Source organism: Schistocerca nitens, chromosome 2 (genome assembly GCF_023898315.1).
Source record: "Schistocerca nitens isolate TAMUIC-IGC-003100 chromosome 2, iqSchNite1.1, whole genome shotgun sequence".
In the NCBI taxonomy this organism is placed as follows: domain Eukaryota; kingdom Metazoa; phylum Arthropoda; class Insecta; order Orthoptera; family Acrididae; genus Schistocerca; species Schistocerca nitens.
Genome location: NC_064615.1, coordinates 544,663,778 through 544,685,296, shown reverse-complemented (window position 1 = coordinate 544,685,296; position 21,519 = coordinate 544,663,778). Strand labels below are relative to the sequence as shown.

Sequence of the window (21,519 nt, the reverse complement as noted above, 5' to 3'; positions counted from 1 at the left end):
GTGACACGAAGAAAAAGGGTGTAGAATGTTAATAAAGTTTATTTTATTTAAGAAGATTTATAAGTTTTGACATATAAAAATACGGAGACATTACTTTTCAGCAAGCACTTGTACTTACGCTTCAAGCGAGAATATCAAGTAATTGAGACGCTACACGGTCACTTTTACTACTTCGATAATGTGAACCCGCACCTTGGCGTGATATTTCAAAGTCTACTTTGCATAACTGCTTGCAATAAATGCATATAGAAACGTGAGATATGACACCATTTCCTCTGGATTACTAATTTTTCACTTATTTCCCAGGCCAGGTAAGGTCCAGCCGAGGCGTCAGTCGTGAGTCTTTGCTGTGGCCGCCGGTGTCCTCGTGGCAGTCAGTGTGTTACGGTTGAAACTGGATATTGGGAATATAGGAGGTCAGCGTGGATAACGGATGAAATGCATTTGATGTTATTAATAACAAGCCGTAGTTTGTCAGTATTTACGTGAACCTGTAGGTAGAGAAATATCTTCTACCGTTTAATATAACAGTTGACGTCATGAAACTACACTTTTATTGCGTCGACATACAACAGTTATAGAAACAACAGAAACATAAAAAGAATACAAATGCAATGTTTTTAATACTAATCTTTACAGTAATGAAATTTACTGCGTGTCGTGAAGTAATCAGAAACTGACACAGAATAAGATGTGTAGATTCCACCGGTTATGTGTAAGTAAAGGAGTCAAGTTCTGACGCTCTTGAAGTTTCTTGGCTCCTCTGGAAACAGCAGATGTCTTCAGTCAGCAGGCCAGCGATTTAGTGTTCACTCCCTCGCAGACGATCCAAGCTGAGCCAACGGACTTGCAATACTCCTAGTTCCTGGGACAATCTGACAGGTAAGGTTTGCACTGGCTCTTTGGTTTCACCACGTAAACTGCAACGAAGAAAAATGTGCTTTTATAAAGATAGGAAGATTAAAAATAAGATAGCAGTTTGAATTTACTAGTGATGAGACAACTGAAACTCTTCGCCTTTTTTAAATAGCATGAATCTTACTCTCAGCAATGTGACAAGATTATGTCATGGTCGTGTATCAGCGATAATGTGGGGTCCCACCAGTGTGCTGTGTTACAGGGTTCCTATCCTTACTGGTAATATAGCAGACAGTTGGAAGAGTGATTACGCGAGTAAACCTGACTTACGGCATATTTCGAAAGTTTAAGGATGCCACTACAACCAAGTTCCTCTAGGGGGGGGGGGGGGGGGTAATGCTCCTGGAGCGCGAAGCATTCAATAAGCACGACATGTATCCTGAGACGTGCCAAATGACGATAACCTGAGGGACCTCGTTTTCGTTTGCTGGGAACTGATCTGGCCATCCCTGAGTTTGTGATTTGAGAATGGCCAGCACCTCTGGTCCCCACTAACCCTAAAACTTAGTCGAACGTGAACGATCTCAGTGGAAATTGGCGCCGCACGAGAACATCTTAACACAAGAACGATCCAACGTGACAGGATGAAGTGCGTTTACTCTGTCCTTCGTGTACATGTCAGCAACGGTATTCTGCCGTCCGAACGTTCCACCAACCAGTTGTAACAACCCGATTATAGAAGCCATAATGAACACCCTTGTGTTGCAAAAAGAAATAGAAAAATAAGTCATATTGAGAGTGATGACAGTTACTGACCACAAAATTTACACTCTGTTCAGTTTTATTAAGAAGAATGTCATGTAAATACTAACGCTTATCATAAAGAAAGGACTGAATGAAAGAATGCCATATGATATGAAACAGAAACTCTAAGGAGGGACTTCAAGAAGTAATTATTTACGAAGTTTAAAGCCCAGACCATAAATTGACAAGAGATAACATTTATCCTAGAAGAGAGTTGCAACCGCATTTACCTATAAGTTGGCTGTGACTGCAATGTAACTCGGCAATGGAGATGTTTACTTCATTTCTCTCTTGTACTCTTGCAGCAGTAGCACGCATGTTAAGCGATAGTAGATTGTTTTAAAGAAGATCTGAAGTTTAAAAGTCTTACGGTTGCAATAATTAGGCAGAAGTCGGATTGAAGTAAAATCATCTTTACAGTTTAGACAGATAACGGGATAGTTGATTGCTGATTTGTGATGGGACTTAGCCTTCGTGATACTTAATAGTCACGAACATCAAAGGAAACAGAAAGAGATTCGTCGATAACATAAACTCAGTTATTACACTTGAATAGGCAACAGATAAACGCAGTCACGAAGAACTTACAATGGCGCCGTGTTGCCAGAGGCTATCGTCAAAGTCAGAACTGCGGATGCTAAACGACACAATCACCCTACAGACACACTGAATGAATCCGGTACCTTTATCCATTACTCAGAATGCCGAGTATGGAGAGCGCAAGATGACCAAAATGTTAATTGTTTCTAGTGGTGAGACCTTTCATTTTCCCCAACTCTAAAAGATTCACATTTTGTTAGAGTTTGAAGAATTATTCTCTTTGAATTGCGCCAGTGTTACTTTGCACGATCCCTGTGAAGTTATGGACCTCAGCTTTGTGCGAGATACGAGGCCACCTTCTGTTTATTAATCGTCCGCAGTATTATGGCACCTGGTGTTGGGGCATTTCGGTCGGCTCATCACGAGTTTCAATCGCGATATTTTGCTAGGAAACGATGAACAATTTCACAGTATCAGCACAGCTCTTCTGAAAGCTTCGATAGATGGTGCGTTTCCCTTAACCACTGTTCTTGATGACTGCAATGTAACAGCCTGCTTCCAACAGTGGCCACGAAAAGCCAAGCTAAATAATATCGTTGTTGTGTAGTAACAAACTTACTATGCACCTAGATTTTACCGCTTGTTTTCTAGACATTTCCATCGACAAAATTATTTAACTTTCATGTACTCTCGTGCTAACGATCACGCCTGTAGGCACAATTTCTAACTCAGTGTCTGAGGATGTTCGTGTAACCCAAACAGACTCAGACACTGAATTAGAAATTGTGGCTATGCATTTCCGGCGTTACAAGTGAAAATCTTAACTAGTACTTCGAAAACGCTACTTCTCCTTCTTTCTCGATATTTTGGTGAGGCCTAAGTAACGTGCTTTTACCAGGTTCTTTTTTCAACCTTCACTGACTCCTAAGCAAAATATGAGGCATGCTGATATTTATAAATTCCTGAAATTTGGGAAATTTTTTGCAATGGGTATACGGTTGATTGCTAGTACGGTGTGTCATCCATCATCCATAAGTAGATTATATTTCGGTCCGACATTACATTGTAGATGTGTCACGAAGACAGTGAATGAGTCTGTGCCCTAATTTAATGCCAACATGATGTTTCCGATAAGATGTAGTGCAGTACGTACACTTCTCATTGCCCAATTCACCTAATTCTTCGTCTCTATGTCAACGCGTCAGTAAATTTTAGCGTATGAAGGATACTGTTTATACACACTAATCCAGTTGTCGGACTTTTACAGGGTATGACGAAAAGTGTATATTGGCTGTTGCTTTATAGTGTTAAACTTAGTATAGGTGTGTGTAAATTGCTGCCGACACATTCACTGTGATAATGAACCACACGCTATGGACCGCGGCTCTCGTGGTAACTTTCGTCGCCTGTTAAAATATCTTTTCGTAAAATGAAACTATAGCCCATTTCGAACTTGATGTCGCGTTACACGACATAATCCTCGTAAAAGAATTCAAAGTGTGTAGAAGTTAAAAACATGCAGCAGTTTAAAGGGGAAAGAAAATTACTGTAATGGATGGACTCAATATTCGCAGCAAATTGCTGTGAATGGTTTTGGTGGCGATTCACGAAGAGTTGCAATTTCGTAATTTCGGAGAAGTAAGGGTGGCCTCTGTTCCTTGATGATTTGATTTCACTCATATTTTCACATTCACTGTGGAACCCTTCGCGAATTTTTATACTTAACAAACTGGTTTTATCTTATCAATTTTGAACAGAAAACAGTTTTTTTTAAAGTAACTTACCTTTCGGTAGTTGGTTGTAGCAAGAATACAGCTTCAACGAATTAGCATACAAGTAGAACTTGTTGTCTGCTGCGACGCAAATGGTGTCATCGTCAACTTCCGCATACGACGACCTCCCCACAAACCTACTCTCAGCCGTGATATTGCCGGCGCTTAGTTCCTCATTTCCGATGCTGGCGGTGGTGGACTCTTCTGGTTGTCCGTGGATCCCCGCCACTACTGCCAGTGCTGAAAAAATCAATTAACGTTATTGCGGATCGCTATTTCGTCTAATGGCTGCTAGTGCAAGTCTCCCACTTATCACTGCGACATTACTGTGTGCTATATATGCGTTACTTGAACAGTCCGCTCGTCCCAGAAAATAGAAAATAAAAAATCAACAGCGACATGCATGCTATGCTCTTGACAGGCCAAGTTCTCGTAATTAATTTCGTGCTCCAATATACAAATACAGTGGTCTTTCTAGTTCTTGTTGGATTGTTATTATCTCACAATTATATTGAGAACATTAGAACTTTCCTCACTTAAGTTTGGGAAGGTTTTCCTAGTAAGGCACAGCCCCACTAAAAGCTAGCCAGATATTTGGCTGAAAAAGTTGGGCTCCTCGTTGGTTTTGACATCAAACAGACCGCTCTACCCGTTGTAGTAAAGAATAAAAAGTATTGCAGAAGCTGGAAGCCTTCCTCGTTACGATCATGTTTCACTGAAAAGCACAAATATCTAGAATTGGACGACTATGTAAAGTCTTTTTCTCATAATCAAGATAAAGAACGTAACCTATAAAATATTGTTCTTGTTTCGTCCTCTGAAACTCACGTGATTGAGAAGATTAATAGGTACCATTAGTATTTGTTTTTTTTCTGTTACATTCAAACTAAATTTAGGTGCAAAGAAGTGACAGTCTTGCATGGAACGTCTCACTTAACTTGTTGTGATGTATCGCAAATTATACGATGGAGACATCAGAGTTCTTTCACATCTACGTTAAATCCAAGATACTAGTACATACACGGTTCCGTCACAGTAATGTGACCACCGCCTTTGTTCGGCATCAGCGCGAGATAACCACTCAATGAAGATAGGGCGCAGCATTAACAGTGGAGGCTATGTAAAGATCATCAGGGAGCCGCGGGGGACAGTGCAATCGTTGTCATAATGCGGAAACGAAGCTACTTATCTGACGTCCAAAAGGGTCTGATTATTGTCTTTCGGGCCAAGGGTGGATGCACGCCTCAGTTTGTATACATTTCAAGCGTCGCCCTGCTTAAAGTGTACTGTGGATGGCAAAACTGCACAATCGAAAACCAACACCATGACCAGTGGGGCAGTATGGACCATAGATGACAGGAGTGAAAGACAGCTGCGGAAATGTGTACGGGTGAATAGGCATGCAACAGTTGAGGGATAGAGGCCCCAGATGAACCAAGGGGCTACCAACAATGTCTGCTCAACGACCATCCAGCAAAAGTTCCTGTTTACCGCTGTCCACAGCAGGTGCCAGATTCGTACACTCACGTCGACTGCTGTTCACAGGCGGCGAAGGGTTCAATTTTCACTCCATTACCTGAAACGGACCTGCTTTGAGCGGTAGTTTTAGGCGAAAGACGATTTATGCGCGATCGGGTATAAGGCGGGTGGCGTGTACCGCATGAAACGTCTCAAGGCAAACAACATGCGATGAGTGAGGGAGCGTTATGGTCTGAGGAATGTATTCGTGTCTGTGAGTCTTCATAATGGAAGCCATAATGGATCTAAAGTAGTATGCGCTTGTGCTTGGGGACCGTGTCCACCACTCCATACGGTTAAAAGTTCTCCGGCACGATGGCATCTACCAAGATGACATGCATCGTTTCACTGTTGTATCTGTAGTTTGCTATTAATATTACTGGACCTATTTCCTTGTGTTCTTTGTAATCAGATCTTAATATGGTAACCTTATGACTCTTGTACTTCTCTTTATACTCTGTGATCAAGAAATATGTTTCCAGTAATTACAGTTTGATTTTATTTTGCAACTGTTTTGTTGGATATTTATTGTCAGTTTCACTACGCAGATTTCTGTAAAGAATATAAGGGTTTTTTCATTGCACTCGCTTTCTTCCATAGCGTCTGTTACGTGGCCTGTATTTGGCTTTCTAATTCTTACCTGATTCTCCCTCAGATCTTTTTGTTTATGCTACTTACTGTTTAACATTGTTTTTTAGGTGTCTGCTCGTACTTATCTTTACCTTTCTTTAATCCCTTTCATAGTAGCGCATTTTACATTGCTGTTCATTATTTCAGTACGTCTTACGTTTGTAAGCCCCTCTTATAGTTTTTAAAGAAACATTTAAAATGAGAAGCATGAGAAAAATTTTCAGTCAGCACACCAAAATGTTTCATAGAGGCAACGAAGAACGTGACATCTTACGTTACAGTTCAATGTACACAAACAAACACTGTGAATGCAGTGTTACGCACGACTCAATCTCTGTATTTTGAAGGCGGTATGACATGCGTAAGAAGATATTCCCAAAATATTATCCTACAATAGCTGAAATTATATTCCAAGATTTACATTTTCTGGTTTTTTAATTGCAATGAGTACTTAAACAGACCACCGGATGGTAAAAATTGTTGAATAACACACACGCAGACACATGATATAAAACTTATGTTGCTTCCAACACCACTCTAAGATGAAATAAAATTGCGAAAACTATTATCCTAAGTCAGCAAAACGTAATTGGTGGAGATAATTTTCTGATGCATAAATAAAACTGGAGTCCTCTTTTCACCATTCCTACAAGAGGTGTTGCGTGCGCATTCCAATATGTATCACAGCTTAGCGTCATGGTTCTTTACTTATCAAGTGTAAAAGGATTGCAAAACCAGTCACTAACTCTCAAAATACATCTGTCTATTATTTGGTAGAGCCATTCGATTAAAACTGATGCCACATGCAGGATTTGTATCAGACTGTTCTGGGCAATTTTTCTGACGAATGCCATACGCTCATTTCATTTCATACCTGACATGTACCTTTTTTTAGTTACAAAAGCGACTAATCGGGAAGTCTCTTACATGTAACGAAGTCCGCGAATCAGTTATTATGACGGAGAAGCTCAGTGATCATAGGGCTGCTGCTAATTCAACAGTTACTGGTGTCAATACAATGTTACAGGATATAGGAAAGAATTCCCCCTCAGAAGAAATATCAGCAGTTTAACTGCAGTGCATTTCAGCTGTCAAGATCGAATATTCAGCTCCTTTAGTGACGAGGGTGTGAATCACAAAATGGTCTAAACTACGAGTATTTGTAAACGGCATCTGATACCTGTATGGGCGGAGTAAAGTTTCAGTGAAATACAGAGACCGTCATAGTTACAGTTACTAAGTTTCTGTCAAAACGTTAAGAGCTCCAATACACTTCAGAGCCTTGCTGAAAGATAACCTGAAAGCAGCCTTGAGATTTAAATCAAACAGTCACTAGCCGATCTGACCAAAAATCTTAACACATATTGGTACAGTATATACATCTAATTCACTTACTAAGTCACTCTTTGACCGTACTGGCACCCTCGTGACAGATCAAGGAGAGAAGGTCGTTTTCCCGAAACTGTTTCACCGCGGAAGGAAGATTCGCTGAGTTGTCTCAAAAGACCCAGCTAGTCGACATTGAGGTAACTGATCAAGTAATAGAAACTAAAACCGGTCAGTGGTGGAAAGGTATCTGTATCTGAGAAGATGTCTTCAAGGTCGTATACACAACTTTCTCCCCTTCCAGCAGAAGTTAATCGTGGGTCGAAAGAGCGACAAAATATTCCAAGCAACTCGAAAAAAGCACACATGACTCAATGCCTAACTCGTAGTTGCAGAATAAATGAACCCCTTTTATATCCACGAATAATGACCGTTTTGGAGGACGGAAGTCTCCTTGATAAGAAACCAAACTGATTCAGCAAACAGAAGTCGTGATACTCATCAATTAGGAATCACATTATGGGCAATGTCGTCCACATCGAAGCCTCGTTTCTTGAATTATTTCGAACAATATTCGATACAGTTCCGAAATGTCATTTAGTGGACAACGTACGAGAATACCGGATATCAGATGTGATTTATGAGTTTATTCGGTAACTCACTGCAGAAATAATTCAACACAACTCTCTTAATGGTACAAAAGTCATAGTCGGAAAGATAATTTCAAAGGTACCACAGCGAGCTTTGATATGGCTATAACTGTTCACAATATACACAGTGTAAAAGTGTTCCACAGTCTGGGAGGTGGTAGTTTGGATGAAAACATAAGCAAAATGTCCCGAAGACATGAGCTCTAAGTTCTATACTTTTAGAGCTACGTGTACTTGGTGATACTGTAAATCGTATTCACAGCTAATTGCAACTGCAGGAGATACGTTAATTCTAACAAAACCAGTATGTATTTTGAACAGTTAATGAAAAACATTTACGTTGTCGTTTTTTCTCTGAAACTGCCAGAAAATTAATGCCTGCTGTTGCACAAAGGAAATACCAAACTCCATTTTGATCACCTCCTTTAGAGATGGCTCACAAATGCAGGTCGTATGTAATAGCTTGTAAAACTACGACACAGTGCCGCACTTATTTTCCAGCTACTTGGTTTCATAAATTTAAAAGCATTTTTGCAGCTGTATGTACTTGTGAATTTAATCATAAATGATATTTTATGAGACTATAATATATGCTGGAAGAATAAATAACAAATAATTAGGTCAAGTCATTGTAGGAAATACTCTGGCAATGCCAGTGTTGTTATATTTGTGTGAAACGTCTCATACATTTCTGTAACGATGATATCGTTGGCGTCAGAACGCGCGGTGGGCTGAGTTGCGAACAATCTGCGTTGTGGTACACACATGTGTTTTGGTGCAGAAATGACAAATTGCGGTGGAAGTGGTGTTATAACAAGGGGAAAGGTAAGATATAAGTGAGGGAGCACGTGTATGTGCGTAGAAGATGGTTGCAAGAAGGTTTTTAGAGTTAATGAAAAACGGAGTGTGGTCCAACTTTATTCAAGTTGATCGCTAATCAAAAAGAGCCCAATGTCTATATTGAATTTCATAAAAAGCATTACATCGTACCTCAAGCAAATCATCGCAAAGTAAGATCCATCCAGTAGTTTCCTAGTTGTGTTGTACGCATGCCAGTATAATAGTAGCTTTCTTGGAACACTGGTCTAGTCAAACCACCAACGTAGTCCTATCTTCTCATCATAACTTCCGAGAAAGTCGTAAGGGAAAAAACATCGATAAAAGAAAAAGGATCCGTTAAATTTACAACTCATTTTCAATCAAGTAATCATTGTAATAGTAACTATGGTTCTTCATATGGTGCAGCACTGCTATGGTAACGCAGACAATCAGTTGAAACGAAAAGTGATATAAGTGCAATACATGTTTGAGTGACAAAAGTATACTCGCTATCCTGTAGCCAAAGTAATTTTATGATTTTATGTTGTGTACTGTAAATGGCATTTCTCTACATAACATTTGTACATAGTATCTGATAAGGAATTAATTACTTCCGGGCACGACTAAAGATATTTTCAAAGAGACAGCATTATCGTGATTTGCGTGACGCAATACAGTATCTATGAAGTGTTGATGGCACAATTAAAACTTTTATTAAAATTATTTCATCACAAATTTACGTCTTTAGTGTTCATATAACGCGTGTTTTTTACATCTAAGCTCGTGCATGACCTTTGTTATACAGTATTTGCGTGAATTTAGTGTCATTAGCTATTTACGAAATGCAGCTTTCAATCGTTTCGGAAAACCTTTTTTCGTGATTTGTAAACTCATTCATACAATTTTGTGATACATAATTACGGCTTTCTACAGTATGACTTCCGCTCGTTGTCTTTTTTTTTTTTTTTTTTTTTTTTTTTTTTTTTTTGTAAGTTTGTTGTACACAGCAAATACTCGTGCAGTAACGGTCGGGTTGTAACTGTTTAAATTCTACCGGTAAGCATCAATCTTCGTATTAGATGCTTTGTTTCTATTTATTGTGAAACAGTTTTATACACAGGAGAGTATATGTGAGTATTATGTTATGATACAACAAGAATGTTATGTGCTCAAAGTGCTTTACACAGTTGCTTACTGCACTCTGCTGACGACTCAATATAGCTTACAGTAGACGAGATAAGGTTCACAATAGCGAAGATTAACAAGTGCTCATTCGAAATAAGATATGTATTTTAAAGTCCCCGAGACTCTTACTTTCTTTTTTGTTTTTTTTTTCTGTTTCGCCCATACAATCATCTTTCAATACTTGGAAGTAGCTTTTCACACGGATTAATACATGAGAAATTATGTAAAATGGAGGTAAGTAAAAATATCTATCGTAAATCAAAGGTTATAAACTCTGCCAATACTTACCAGCAACAAACAACAAAGCAGCCTTCATTGTACTCGACAAAAACTACTACTGCTCTCTGCGTTGTATCTTCATTTATATATGTTTAGACACCCGATGGCATCATCGAATATTATCGTCAAGTTCCCTCCTCATTTTCCGTTCCGTGAACTCTGGTTGCAGCAACTAGCAGCAGATTGACTTTCCTTGTACTTGAAAGGATCTGTTATCGTTCGCTGTGTCATATGTATTATCAGCACTACAGCTACAGCATTCAATAAAACTGGTTACCATACTGGATCGTTTAGTTTCTTTCTTTTTTCCTTTCCTTATTTTACGTTGTGTGTCACTGTAGTAAAGGCGAGGAAAGACACGTGTCTACGGATATTAAATGCCACTTTTCAGCAACACAGTTGAGTTGATATTTCACACACCTCTTAGGGGCAGTACTTGTCAAATCCGCAATGAGAAGACAAATTTCTACTACAGCGAGTTTCTATAAATTGCTGATAATACTTATTAACATTAGTATAACTCAATTTTGGCACAGGCTGGAAAGCAATATTTTTTTCTCTCAATATAGCTTATCTTTTAATGCAGTACTACTCGAATCCTGATGCAAGGAGGTCAACAGAAGTCAGTGATCGTTTATGCCATTCACCGTGCAGTATAAAGAGCTTTCGATTTTGAAGAGGACACTCTTGCGTCTAGAGGATTGTATGAATAGGAAATTCAGTACCTAGATACTAAGTCTATTTACCAATGTTAGAATCATACGAGGGAGTGTACTGTAGAGAATACGTAAGAGGTTTCCACCATCTTCTAAACTTTTTTTATTATTCTTAGACGTAAGGTTGTGTTTTTTCAGCATTTTTAATTTTTTCGAGATCTACACCTTCAGGTCCTGTATAATACATTAAATCGATTTGAAATATATGGTTAATTCTTTAGTTACAGACAGTTATGTAGAGTTATACATATATATTGCAGTGGATTAAATTTGGGAGCGCTATATCGCATGGGCACGTAAAATTCCCCTCCTTACAAAATCATTTTGCGTGTAAAGAGCAAGAAACCGGCGCCTTCTGTAGACATTGGCAGTCATATGAAAGACTAGACGAGCATTGTTTGTTAGTATTGAGTCTAGCTACACAATTCAGGACGGAAATGGCAAATATCTGGTATAACTCTAGAGAAAGGGCACGTAACGACTCTTAGGAAAGACATCCTATATAAAGTACTGACGGTTTCGGGATACTGCGCTGGTCGTGCACCTTAGTAAGTAATAATTTAACACATTGTTTCGAATTACAACCTTGTCTACTACCCTTATGGTAGAGGGAAAGTCACACAATGAACTACACAGCTGGCCACCGTAAATGCAACACCCTGAAGGAAGCATCCGAATCAAGTGAAATTTACACCATGGGTTTGCAGCGATGAGATATGCAACTGATTAGAATTTCAGCGCAGACGCACATCACGCGCGCCTGTGGCGCCACCTCATAGCGCCATTTAAGGCTTGGCGATTTCGACGAGTGTACGTTCGGCACGTGTGTTCACCTTGTGGTTGTTTCACAAGACGATCAGTTATGCCTCGTAGACAACAGCGAACATCGTTTGATCAAGTATCCGAGTTCGACAGAGGAAGGATAGTGACTTACCGATATTGTGGATTATCATACAGAGAAATCGCTAGTCGTGTTGGACGAAACCAAACAACTGTAATGCGGATATGTGACAGTTGGATGCAGGAGGGTACGACGGACCGACGTGGTCGATCGCATTCACCTCGGTGCACCGCTGCACGTGCTGATAGGCAAATTGTGCGCATGGCAGTGACGGATCGCTCAGTGACATCCCGAACCATAGCACAGCACATTGCGTCTGTAACGCATCATCCAGTGTCTGCGCGTACCATTCGACGCCGTTTACAGCAGAGTGGTCTGTCCGCAAGACGTCCATTGCTTCGTCTACCATTGACGCAGAACCACAGACGTCTCCGTCGCCAATGGTGTGATGACAGACGGATGTGGACGGCAGAATGGAATGACGTTGTCTTTACTGACGAGGCACGCTTTTGTCTGCAGCACCACGATGGTCGGATTCGAGTGTGGAGACACCGTGGAGAGAGGATGCTGGACAGCTGCATTATGCACCGCCACACTGGTCTTGCACCGGGTATTATGGTACGGGGCGGTATTGGATATTACTCTCGCACGCCTCTAGTACGCATTGACGGTACTTTAAATAGCCGGCGCTACATATCCGAGGTGCTGGGGCCAGTTGTCCTTCCTTACCTTCAGGGCTCGGCCACAGCCATATTTCAACAGGATAATGCGCGACCACACGTGGAACGCATTGTCCAAAGGTTCTTCGTCAATAACCAGATTGACTTGCTTCCCTGGCCGGCTCGCTCTCCGGATCTTTCGCCGATAGAAAACATGTGGTCCATGGTTGCTCAATGAGTGACACAGATTACATCCCCAGCTGCCACACCAGATGATCTTTGGCAACGTGTGGAATTTGCTTGGGCTGCTGTACCCCAGGAACACATCCAACGTCTCTTTGACTCAATGCCGAGACGTGTGGCAGCGGTGATCTCCAACAATGGCGGCTACTCTGGCTACTGATTCTGGCAGGAACCACATGTCACAGACGTCTGTAAACGTAATCATTTGATTTTTGGTCAACATGTTATCTACAAAATAAATTTTGTTGTGCTACCTCTTGTCTTTCTTGGTGTTGCATTTACGGTGGCCAGCAGTGTACTTACAGAGAAAGAACCGATGCTTCACATATCACTGACAGCTCCACATAGGTACATATACGTACTCAACATGGTAAATGTTTGTTTTGGGTATTAGTGTAAATGGCATATTAGTTGTATATGTAGTGAATGATGTGAAATAATTTTTTTAATGCCTTGAACCTCGCACTTTGTAAAAACGGACATAATGTCTGGTGGGATACCGCATTCACTTTTATACAATGTTACTTATAATGTGCCTTGATTGCAAAAATGTTTATTCACATGACCGGTTTCCGTTCCTCTAGAACCATCTTCTGATCTGCAAATTTCGGTTACAGGAGTAACCCGTCCACCCACAGCAACCTTCACATGCTGCGTCCTGACCGAAATTTGCAGATCTGAAGATGGATCTAGAGGAACAGAAACCAGCCACGTGAATAAACATTTTTGCAATAAGTAACATAGATTTGAACCTCTTGCACAGATACGTTGTGGGCCCTACAGACCTAGGACCATGATCAATTTCAGTTGCACTGCACTTCCCCAAAGGTCTTGCAACAAGACGAATATCCGTTCGCTCTTCCTATAACTAGCGAAGAACTATGAATAACAATTAACATCGCTTCACAGGGTTCAGATCTTGCAAACAACGAACTCCGATGTCACTGTGTGGTTACACGTATCCTGCTAACATTTATGTTCCTAGTGCTTCTTTCGAATACTTATATGCTTACTATCTTTTAATCAGTGGTCTGAGAAAGAATTTTGGAGAGATTTTCTCCGTTAGTAACTCTATTCTTTTAGTCACTTCACGAAGAAGACGAAATTAATAACATTAAAAATCAAATGAACAAAACAGTTTGATGACATTTTGACTGTTACCTGGAACTAATCATGGCAGAGACGACATTCTGTTAAGTGGTACTGAAGACAAATCATCATAACGAACGATACAGCCTTTCTCACTTCGAGTGGAGGAATATCAAATCTCATTCTATTATTCCTCTTTAAACATCGCGAGGATTTCACTTATGGCTTTAGGCGCATGTCACAATCGTTCCTTTAAAAAAAAAGACGTCACTGATTTCCCACCACATCTTTGTCCGAGCTTGTGTTCCATTTCTGATGACATCGTCATCTTGCCACGTGACCGTCTTGCTGCTGCACGAAAATATACTTCGAAATCGATTTTTGTTTCTCTGTCACTTCTCTCTAATGGACAGTGCTCACGATAGTATGTAACGTTCTTGGACATAAAAAAATGTTGATTTTTCGGCTTCTAGATATTTGTAAATCATTAGCCGATTCATGGCGGTGATATAGACACATAAATTTCTTTCATGACAAAAAAATGTAGCAACTAATATCGTAAAATTGATTTCGGTTAGGAGTAAACCTGTTACAAGAACGAGGAAAACAACAAATCAAGAAACTATGTATGTAAATGATAATTTGTGAAGACAGCCGCTTGAACTCTGTTCCGTCACCACTTCAGGTTCTTCCTCTAGCTGAAAATTCCGGTATGATCTCGAGGGCTCTGGACAGTCTGTCGCACCTCACTATCGATTCTCATCTGGAACTACCTCGTACTCTGTAACAAATAAGTGGACAGATGTGTCAACAAAGATGAACTCGGTGAAAACTTCTGTAGAGGTCTTTTTATTTACTGTTGGTACAGCAAATGTTAAACACTCCTTTCCTACAGAGCAGACGCACTGCTGTTCCTGCAGTCCCTGTAGAACATGAACAGGAAGTCACGAATGTAGACTTCCTTTGAGTACACCCCCATTAACAGTATGAGTTTTAATTGCTTCATCTTCGCCTGGTTCGTAAACAGAGTGATGGGCTGCTTTTGTACTTTTTACTGACAAGGAATAGCTTTGACAACGAACTTTCGGAACCTCATTTTTAGTCGACACTACAAAAATACTCTGCCTAAAGTAATCATGTAGCTCAAAACACACATATCCCACACACCTGATAGTGCTTATACTAATCCTCATTCTGCAGATGCGGGAGTTTTTAAAACAATGTGCACGAGAACAAAGTCAACACTTTACCAAATCCACGTTTCCATATTCAAAATCACTCCCGTATTCAATCAGTCCAGTAACAAAGGTGACTTTATTTAACAATTTTTAATCATAATGTGGTTATACAGGCCTTTTCAAAGTATATTGCAACATATGCATGTACTCTGTTGCAGAAACTTGATTGTACATCACAGAGCGAAGTGTATAATGACAAACTTACGTGAATCTTCGCTTGTGTTTTGGAACATTGTAGTCTTATTTAATCAGCAATCCTTCTGATGTAGAGCTTATATTGGCGGAAGATGTAAACATTAAAGAGAGGGTAGTGAATGGTGATTTTAGTGGAATATATTCAGCGTAACTTCTTTGTTTGGAAAACTTGCACCTAGACAAGTACGATGCGTATGCCCTCACCGTTACGCAACAACACGTTCCTTTAACTTGCGCGTGTTCGCCAAGGACTAAAGTTACAAATGTTCCATGTTGTTCTTTGGTCATTGTTGTACTTTTGCTTGCCTGCGCATGAATGTTTCCGGGGCAAGTTGCTTCAGTTTTCTTTGAAATATTTGGGGAAATAGTACCTTATGCCTTTTGAAAACAGATGTACAATTTTTTTGCTAGTCAGTCTGTCGCTGATAAAGCGACATCAATTGTGTAGCTGTGGGAAGAACTATGTAGAGGAGTACAACACATCAGCTGTAGTTCTCTACTCTGTGGGAGAGTGTAGATGGTGAAGGCATTTCGTACTGGAATTGGCTCTGGTCACTGTTCCAAACATTTTCTGTCTCCACAGCCTGCAGTGTCATAAACACGTTTACTTCTTCCACAAACTGTTGTGAGATCTGAAGTATACTATTAACGTCTTCTGTGTCTTTCTGTGTGGCAAATGTAGTAAAACGCTTAGATGAATTGCAATACTCAGCTTTAAGACTGTTGATAAAGGAATTCGGAGCTTTGAAATTGTCCAAGTCAACCATTTTAGACGCTTCTAGTGTCCACATCTTCAGATGCCAGCACAGAACTGTAGCTCCACACGACCTCTCTCTATCAGACTGTGATACCACATGCTCTTTCAGAGCTTTCAATTGGGACAGTCTGTTTTCTTGAAACGATCTCCTGCTGCCTTTCACTAGACACACAATTTACAATTTATCGGTATTTTAATTTCCTTTTAATGCGCTTATAGTATCTCACTAGTTTGCTACAGGAATTGAAGCCAAGACTGCCAGAACCGTCATCAGTGTTTTATAGTAGGCTGTCATCAATATCTTCTATTACACTGGATTTCGACGGTTTGCTTGTAGATAGATAGTACTCACTTTGACTGGACTGTTGCTGTTGCTCTGGAGATGGACGTCGTGTACTGTTTGAGTAGCCACCTTCAGGTTCAGGTTCTTCCTGTCCTTCAAGTCAGTATCCCTATCTTTATATTTTACTGTTTAACATCTTTAACTCACACCCACTTGATTTATACAGGTGCGGAATCGTTAAATAACTTAGCTTTCCCAGAATGTTTTAGATTAAATGGTGATATTTAATGGTATGTCGAATAAAATAACGGTCAACGCTATGAAAATATATACTGTACTAATTCAAATGAAATTCGTATCACCACCATAGTCATAAAACGAAAGTCGATTTTAGTAAAACATAAAGTATCTGTACAAACAGCGTAGCTGCATTACATTCAATTACTGAGGTATTATTCATTCTGGACACTGAAACAAATTGTGTTTACTTGCTGTCCCATGTCACAATGAAGTGGTACGGTAATGTAGTATTCCATAAATAAAATAAGTAAAATTTCCAAATTGATTTTCGATTTGACTTCTTTTAGCTGAGCCACAAAACAGATGAAAATGTATCCTCCGCCGAGACTGGTATCAGGCAACAAAGCAGGCACACTTCCCTGGCAACCAAGTTACTCATAGCATGCGAAATTTTACAGCATTGTGCTCTGCCTTACTCCTCCACTCCTGGCTATGAATGATGGTGTCAGGACGTAAAATACGAGATTAATTGCAGTTTCCAAGTCAAATGATTTCCAGTATTTCTGAATCAATCAAACCTAAGAATTAAGCACACGTACAGTCGGCATTCTCTAACTACCTACGTAATGACACTAACAAGTGGAAATCTTGTCTTGTTAATTTTAGCATTTCCGCTGTTACTCTGGAACATACATCGCTCAAATATGAGATGGAACATTTAATTGAAGTATCGGAACGCACCTTGATAAAGGTAACGGGTCCACCTCATACTTGAATGATGTATGTTTCAGAATAACAGCAGAATTGCTGATGCTAATAAGATAAAATTTTCACTTGTCAGTTTCGATATGCAAATAGTTTGACAACGGCGATCCTAAACCAACAAATCTGACGATAAGACTTAAATGTTCTGTGTAGATAAAAGCTACACAGTGTTCAACTGCGACAATGGTGTTTCTTTGTCATTACTCCATAACGAGAATTAATTTGACATGATAAACTCATATTACTGTTTCCTATGACAAAGGTGTTCTGATTAGATCTCAGTTGTATTTCAGGTTCTCATAATTAATGGCAGACTTATTTCAGACTTATTACATTTGATAATGGTGTCCTAAATTAGTCATGTAAACTTTTAGTAATTTACTGCGACTATGGCTTGACTATTGCACTTAAGCCAAAACATATTAAAAAAATTGTCTTTACTTCGTTATGTCGTTATGAAGAGACACTTAAATTTTCTTTGTCTGCTTTACAGTATTTTCACCCTTTGAAGGAGCCTGAAATCTATTTCTATGGTCGGCCAAAAAGCATTGGAGAACATAGTGACCCCAATATCCAACTTGCAAGTCTACATTAATCTTTGTGCTCATTCAAAGGAAATGTTCATACTTGCTATTTAGTCAGTGGCATATATGAATATGACGTTAAACAAAAGTTTCGAATTTGAAATGACTGATTCATTTTTTAAAAGGTGACAATCATTAAATATATGCTTAGTATTGTAGCTAACATCCCTATGGGTAACAGCACTATTAACAGTGCAGAGGCGCCCTCTACGGAAGTTCCAACTAAAATTGTCTTTTGCCCCAACTCCTAATAACCAAAAATTAATTTCTTTTCCAGAAGGTAAAATATCAAAAATCATCTCTATGATGCCTACATTCAGGGTACGTCACGTATTTGAAACACTGATCAGGATTTATAGCTTCAAAGAAAAGACTGATAACGATAGCGTGTAGCATAAGGATACCCACTGCTCGGTTTAGTGAGGCAACACAAAGAAAGCTTGTAGTCTAAATGCCAAATCGCCGCGTCATACATCTACATCTATACTACATGGATACTCTGCAAATCACATTTATGTGCCTAGTAGAGGGTTCATCGAACCACCCTCACAATTCTCTATTATTCCAATTTCGTATAACGCGCGGGAAGAATGAACACCTGTATCTTTCCGTACGAGCTATAATTCCCCTTATTTTATCTTGGTGATCGTTCCTCCCTATGTAAGTCGGTGTCAGCAAAATATTTTCGCATTCGGAGGAGGGAAGCTATACTTGCCTACGGGTGTACACACAGAATGCTGGTTACCACCTAGTCATGCTGCACCAGTGCCGCTACAAGTAAAATGTGGCGAATATCTGCCATTAGTTGTGCAGTCTCATAGGTTTACAGCCGCTTTTTGGTAAATAAAAAGATTTTTGCGTGACCCATAGATTTAATATTTCACCTTAAAGGTGTAGTGGTTGTCAATCTGTAAATAATCATGTTTATCATTTAATTTTACTTTCCGGGAACAAATTGACTGAAATTTCAAAAACTGCAATGAAAAATATACTTCATTACGATTGTGCGTTTAGTACATATTAGATCACTCAATACATATTATAAAATTTAGCTCACATTTTGAATTTTCATTTAGACTGGTGTAGGATGGAGGTCTGTATGTATCTACAGTCTCCAGAAAACGGATTTTATGTAGCTTTTTCAGTTCTGATCGTGTGCACCAGCAATATAGCCGGAAAGAATATTCACAACGTCTCTCACATCTCATAAACGGTTTGAGATATCAAAACGAAATTTTAACAAAATGTAGCACACAAAGTGGAGGGTATGTTATCAAATGGTTAATATACAGAACTTTCCTACCTACACCGACATGTGACTAATTACAGACTTTGCCAATGGAGTAATACAAATTTGAGAGAGTTACCAATAGCATATTAAGCGAGCATTAGTATTACTTTGCAACAACCTAATTGAAGGAATTCACGTTTATCTTTACACTGCGAGAGTGCTTTATCATAATTTTACTAGAATTATTTCGGTTTACCCATTGCAATTAAATTTAGGGTGAGAGAAGCCTTTTGGAACACTTGAAAATCATTACAACAAAAATTCCAAAGACATACACCCTTCTGTTATGGAGACATAGAAACAAAAAGTCGTGGCTAAAAGTACCGAAAGCGAGAACTGCAAAAGCACTAATTCAGAAAGTTGGGATATCTATAATTCGCCTAAGATATGCATCTTTAGGTTTCAGTAAACCACTGTGAGACACTAGGACCAATGATCAGTACTTAACAAATAGATTCGACTGTGAAGAAGTGAAAGGACAGTCGAACAACACATCACCTGAGTATGAATACTTTGTTTAAAATATTAAATACAAAATAACCAATGAGAGACTCAAATTTCAGGGAGTTACTGATTTCAGCGCAAATTTTTCACCAATGTTCCTGTTAGAGTGACTTCTCTCCTTCTTATCCCATATTGTTGGCTTCTCAAAAATACTTCAAATGACAGCTGTATACACATTATAAATTATTATATTCAACCAAAATCATACGACACGATTCTATCCCCTTTACAATGCCCGTTCAATTTTCATGTGACTTTTCTTACATACAAATACACGTTTTATCTGCATCCAGGTCCTCCATACAGTATCAAAATATTTGCCTGAAACAGTGCAGTATCAGAAACAGAACTACAAAATTGTACTAATACATGCATCTAGGGGACTCTTAATGTAAATCTGCAGATCAACAGAATCAATAAAATACATTGTACATGTTCTAATGCATTCACAGCATTTTTTACCTGTGAGTTAATGGCTAATGCAGAAATGGTAGTTAAAGCACCATATATTACTTTTGCTCATACTGGCCACACAGCGTGGAGGAGAATATAATTGGAGCACAAAGAATCACACAATGCGTTTAGAGACTCTGTGTGCACCAGAGTGTCAATTTTGGCACCAGATCTTAAAACTGCTTCAAGGGCAATCAAATTACTTGACGGCGAGAAGTCATAACCTGAGACACAATGATAATCACTCGATACCTGAAACTACCGACTCTCCTACACTGATAAGGTGGACAATATCTACGCAACTCCTTGGCTTACGAACTTCTGAGATCAGTACACTCGTGACCAACATACACAATGACGACATCCAGTAAGACACCGCCGGGTACCTTCCGTCTAGGGCCAAGTCAAAAAAATTATATGCATTGACGGTGCATACATCGAGACGATAAATTCCTACTTGCCGTTGCTGTACCGAGCTACTGCCATGCTTCTACCGCTATGCTAGCATAGGTAAAGCCTCACTTCAGTGGCGGGGGCTACTTCAGCGTCGATACACACGACAGAAATGTAATTATAGTGTCGAACCCCCTGCATTCACCTCATTCCACCCCCCTCCCCCTCCCGCTATTAGGCAAACTGCGTACGGGATTCAAATATCAACTCCGAAAAACTATGTTTGTACGTGTGAACTTTTACTGAATATATGTATCAGTTAGAACACAAAACTATTATTCATAATCGTATTCACTTGTACCGCTAGCCGGCCGAAGTGGCCGAGCGGTTCTAGACGCTTCAGTCTGGAACCGCGCGACCGCTGCGCTCGCAGGTTCGAATCCTGCCTCGGGCATGGATGTTTGTGATGTCCTTAGGTTAGTTAGGTTTAATTAGTTCCAAGTTCTAGGGGACTGATGACCTCAGCTGTTAAGTCCCATAGTGCTCAGAGCCATTTGAACCTTGTGCCGCTCAGTAGATAAACACTACAAACGTTTTTTTCAGTGAGCACAAGAAGAATGAGGACTTTCAGACTGGAAACTAGTGTAAGCTGCTTGGTACTGGCAGAAAAGAGTAATTTCGGCACGTTGAGAAAATGAGGTCAGGTTCACTGAATCTTTGGAGTGAGTAGAAAAATAAGCTGCTGCTGAGGAGCAGATGGAATACAATAATAGGCGTTCTAACAATCACGTAAACAACAGAAATAACAACTGTGCGAACGTGACTGTTAGCCGTATGGAGGTTCAGAATAGGAGATCTGATTGTCGTGGTCGATGTCGTGGTAGAGG

At 39.7% G+C, this 21,519-nt stretch overlaps 1 protein-coding gene and 1 long non-coding RNA gene across 2 annotated transcripts in view; one reads left to right on the top strand and one right to left on the bottom strand.

Annotated features, from left to right (window-relative positions):
* Positions 1-21,519, top strand: part of LOC126236566 (uncharacterized) — a 52,055-nt gene that overhangs the window by 14,434 nt on the left and 16,102 nt on the right. The window lies entirely within an intron of this gene.
* On the bottom strand, positions 538-10,538 carry LOC126236549 (uncharacterized). The gene is made up of 3 exons (XM_049945957.1): positions 10,391-10,538; positions 3,987-4,214; positions 538-920 (listed from the first exon to the last, which is right to left on the bottom strand). Exons 1-3 carry the CDS (start codon positions 10,416-10,418, stop codon positions 859-861), a joined length of 318 nt encoding a protein of 105 aa, XP_049801914.1. The 5' UTR covers positions 10,419-10,538; the 3' UTR covers positions 538-858.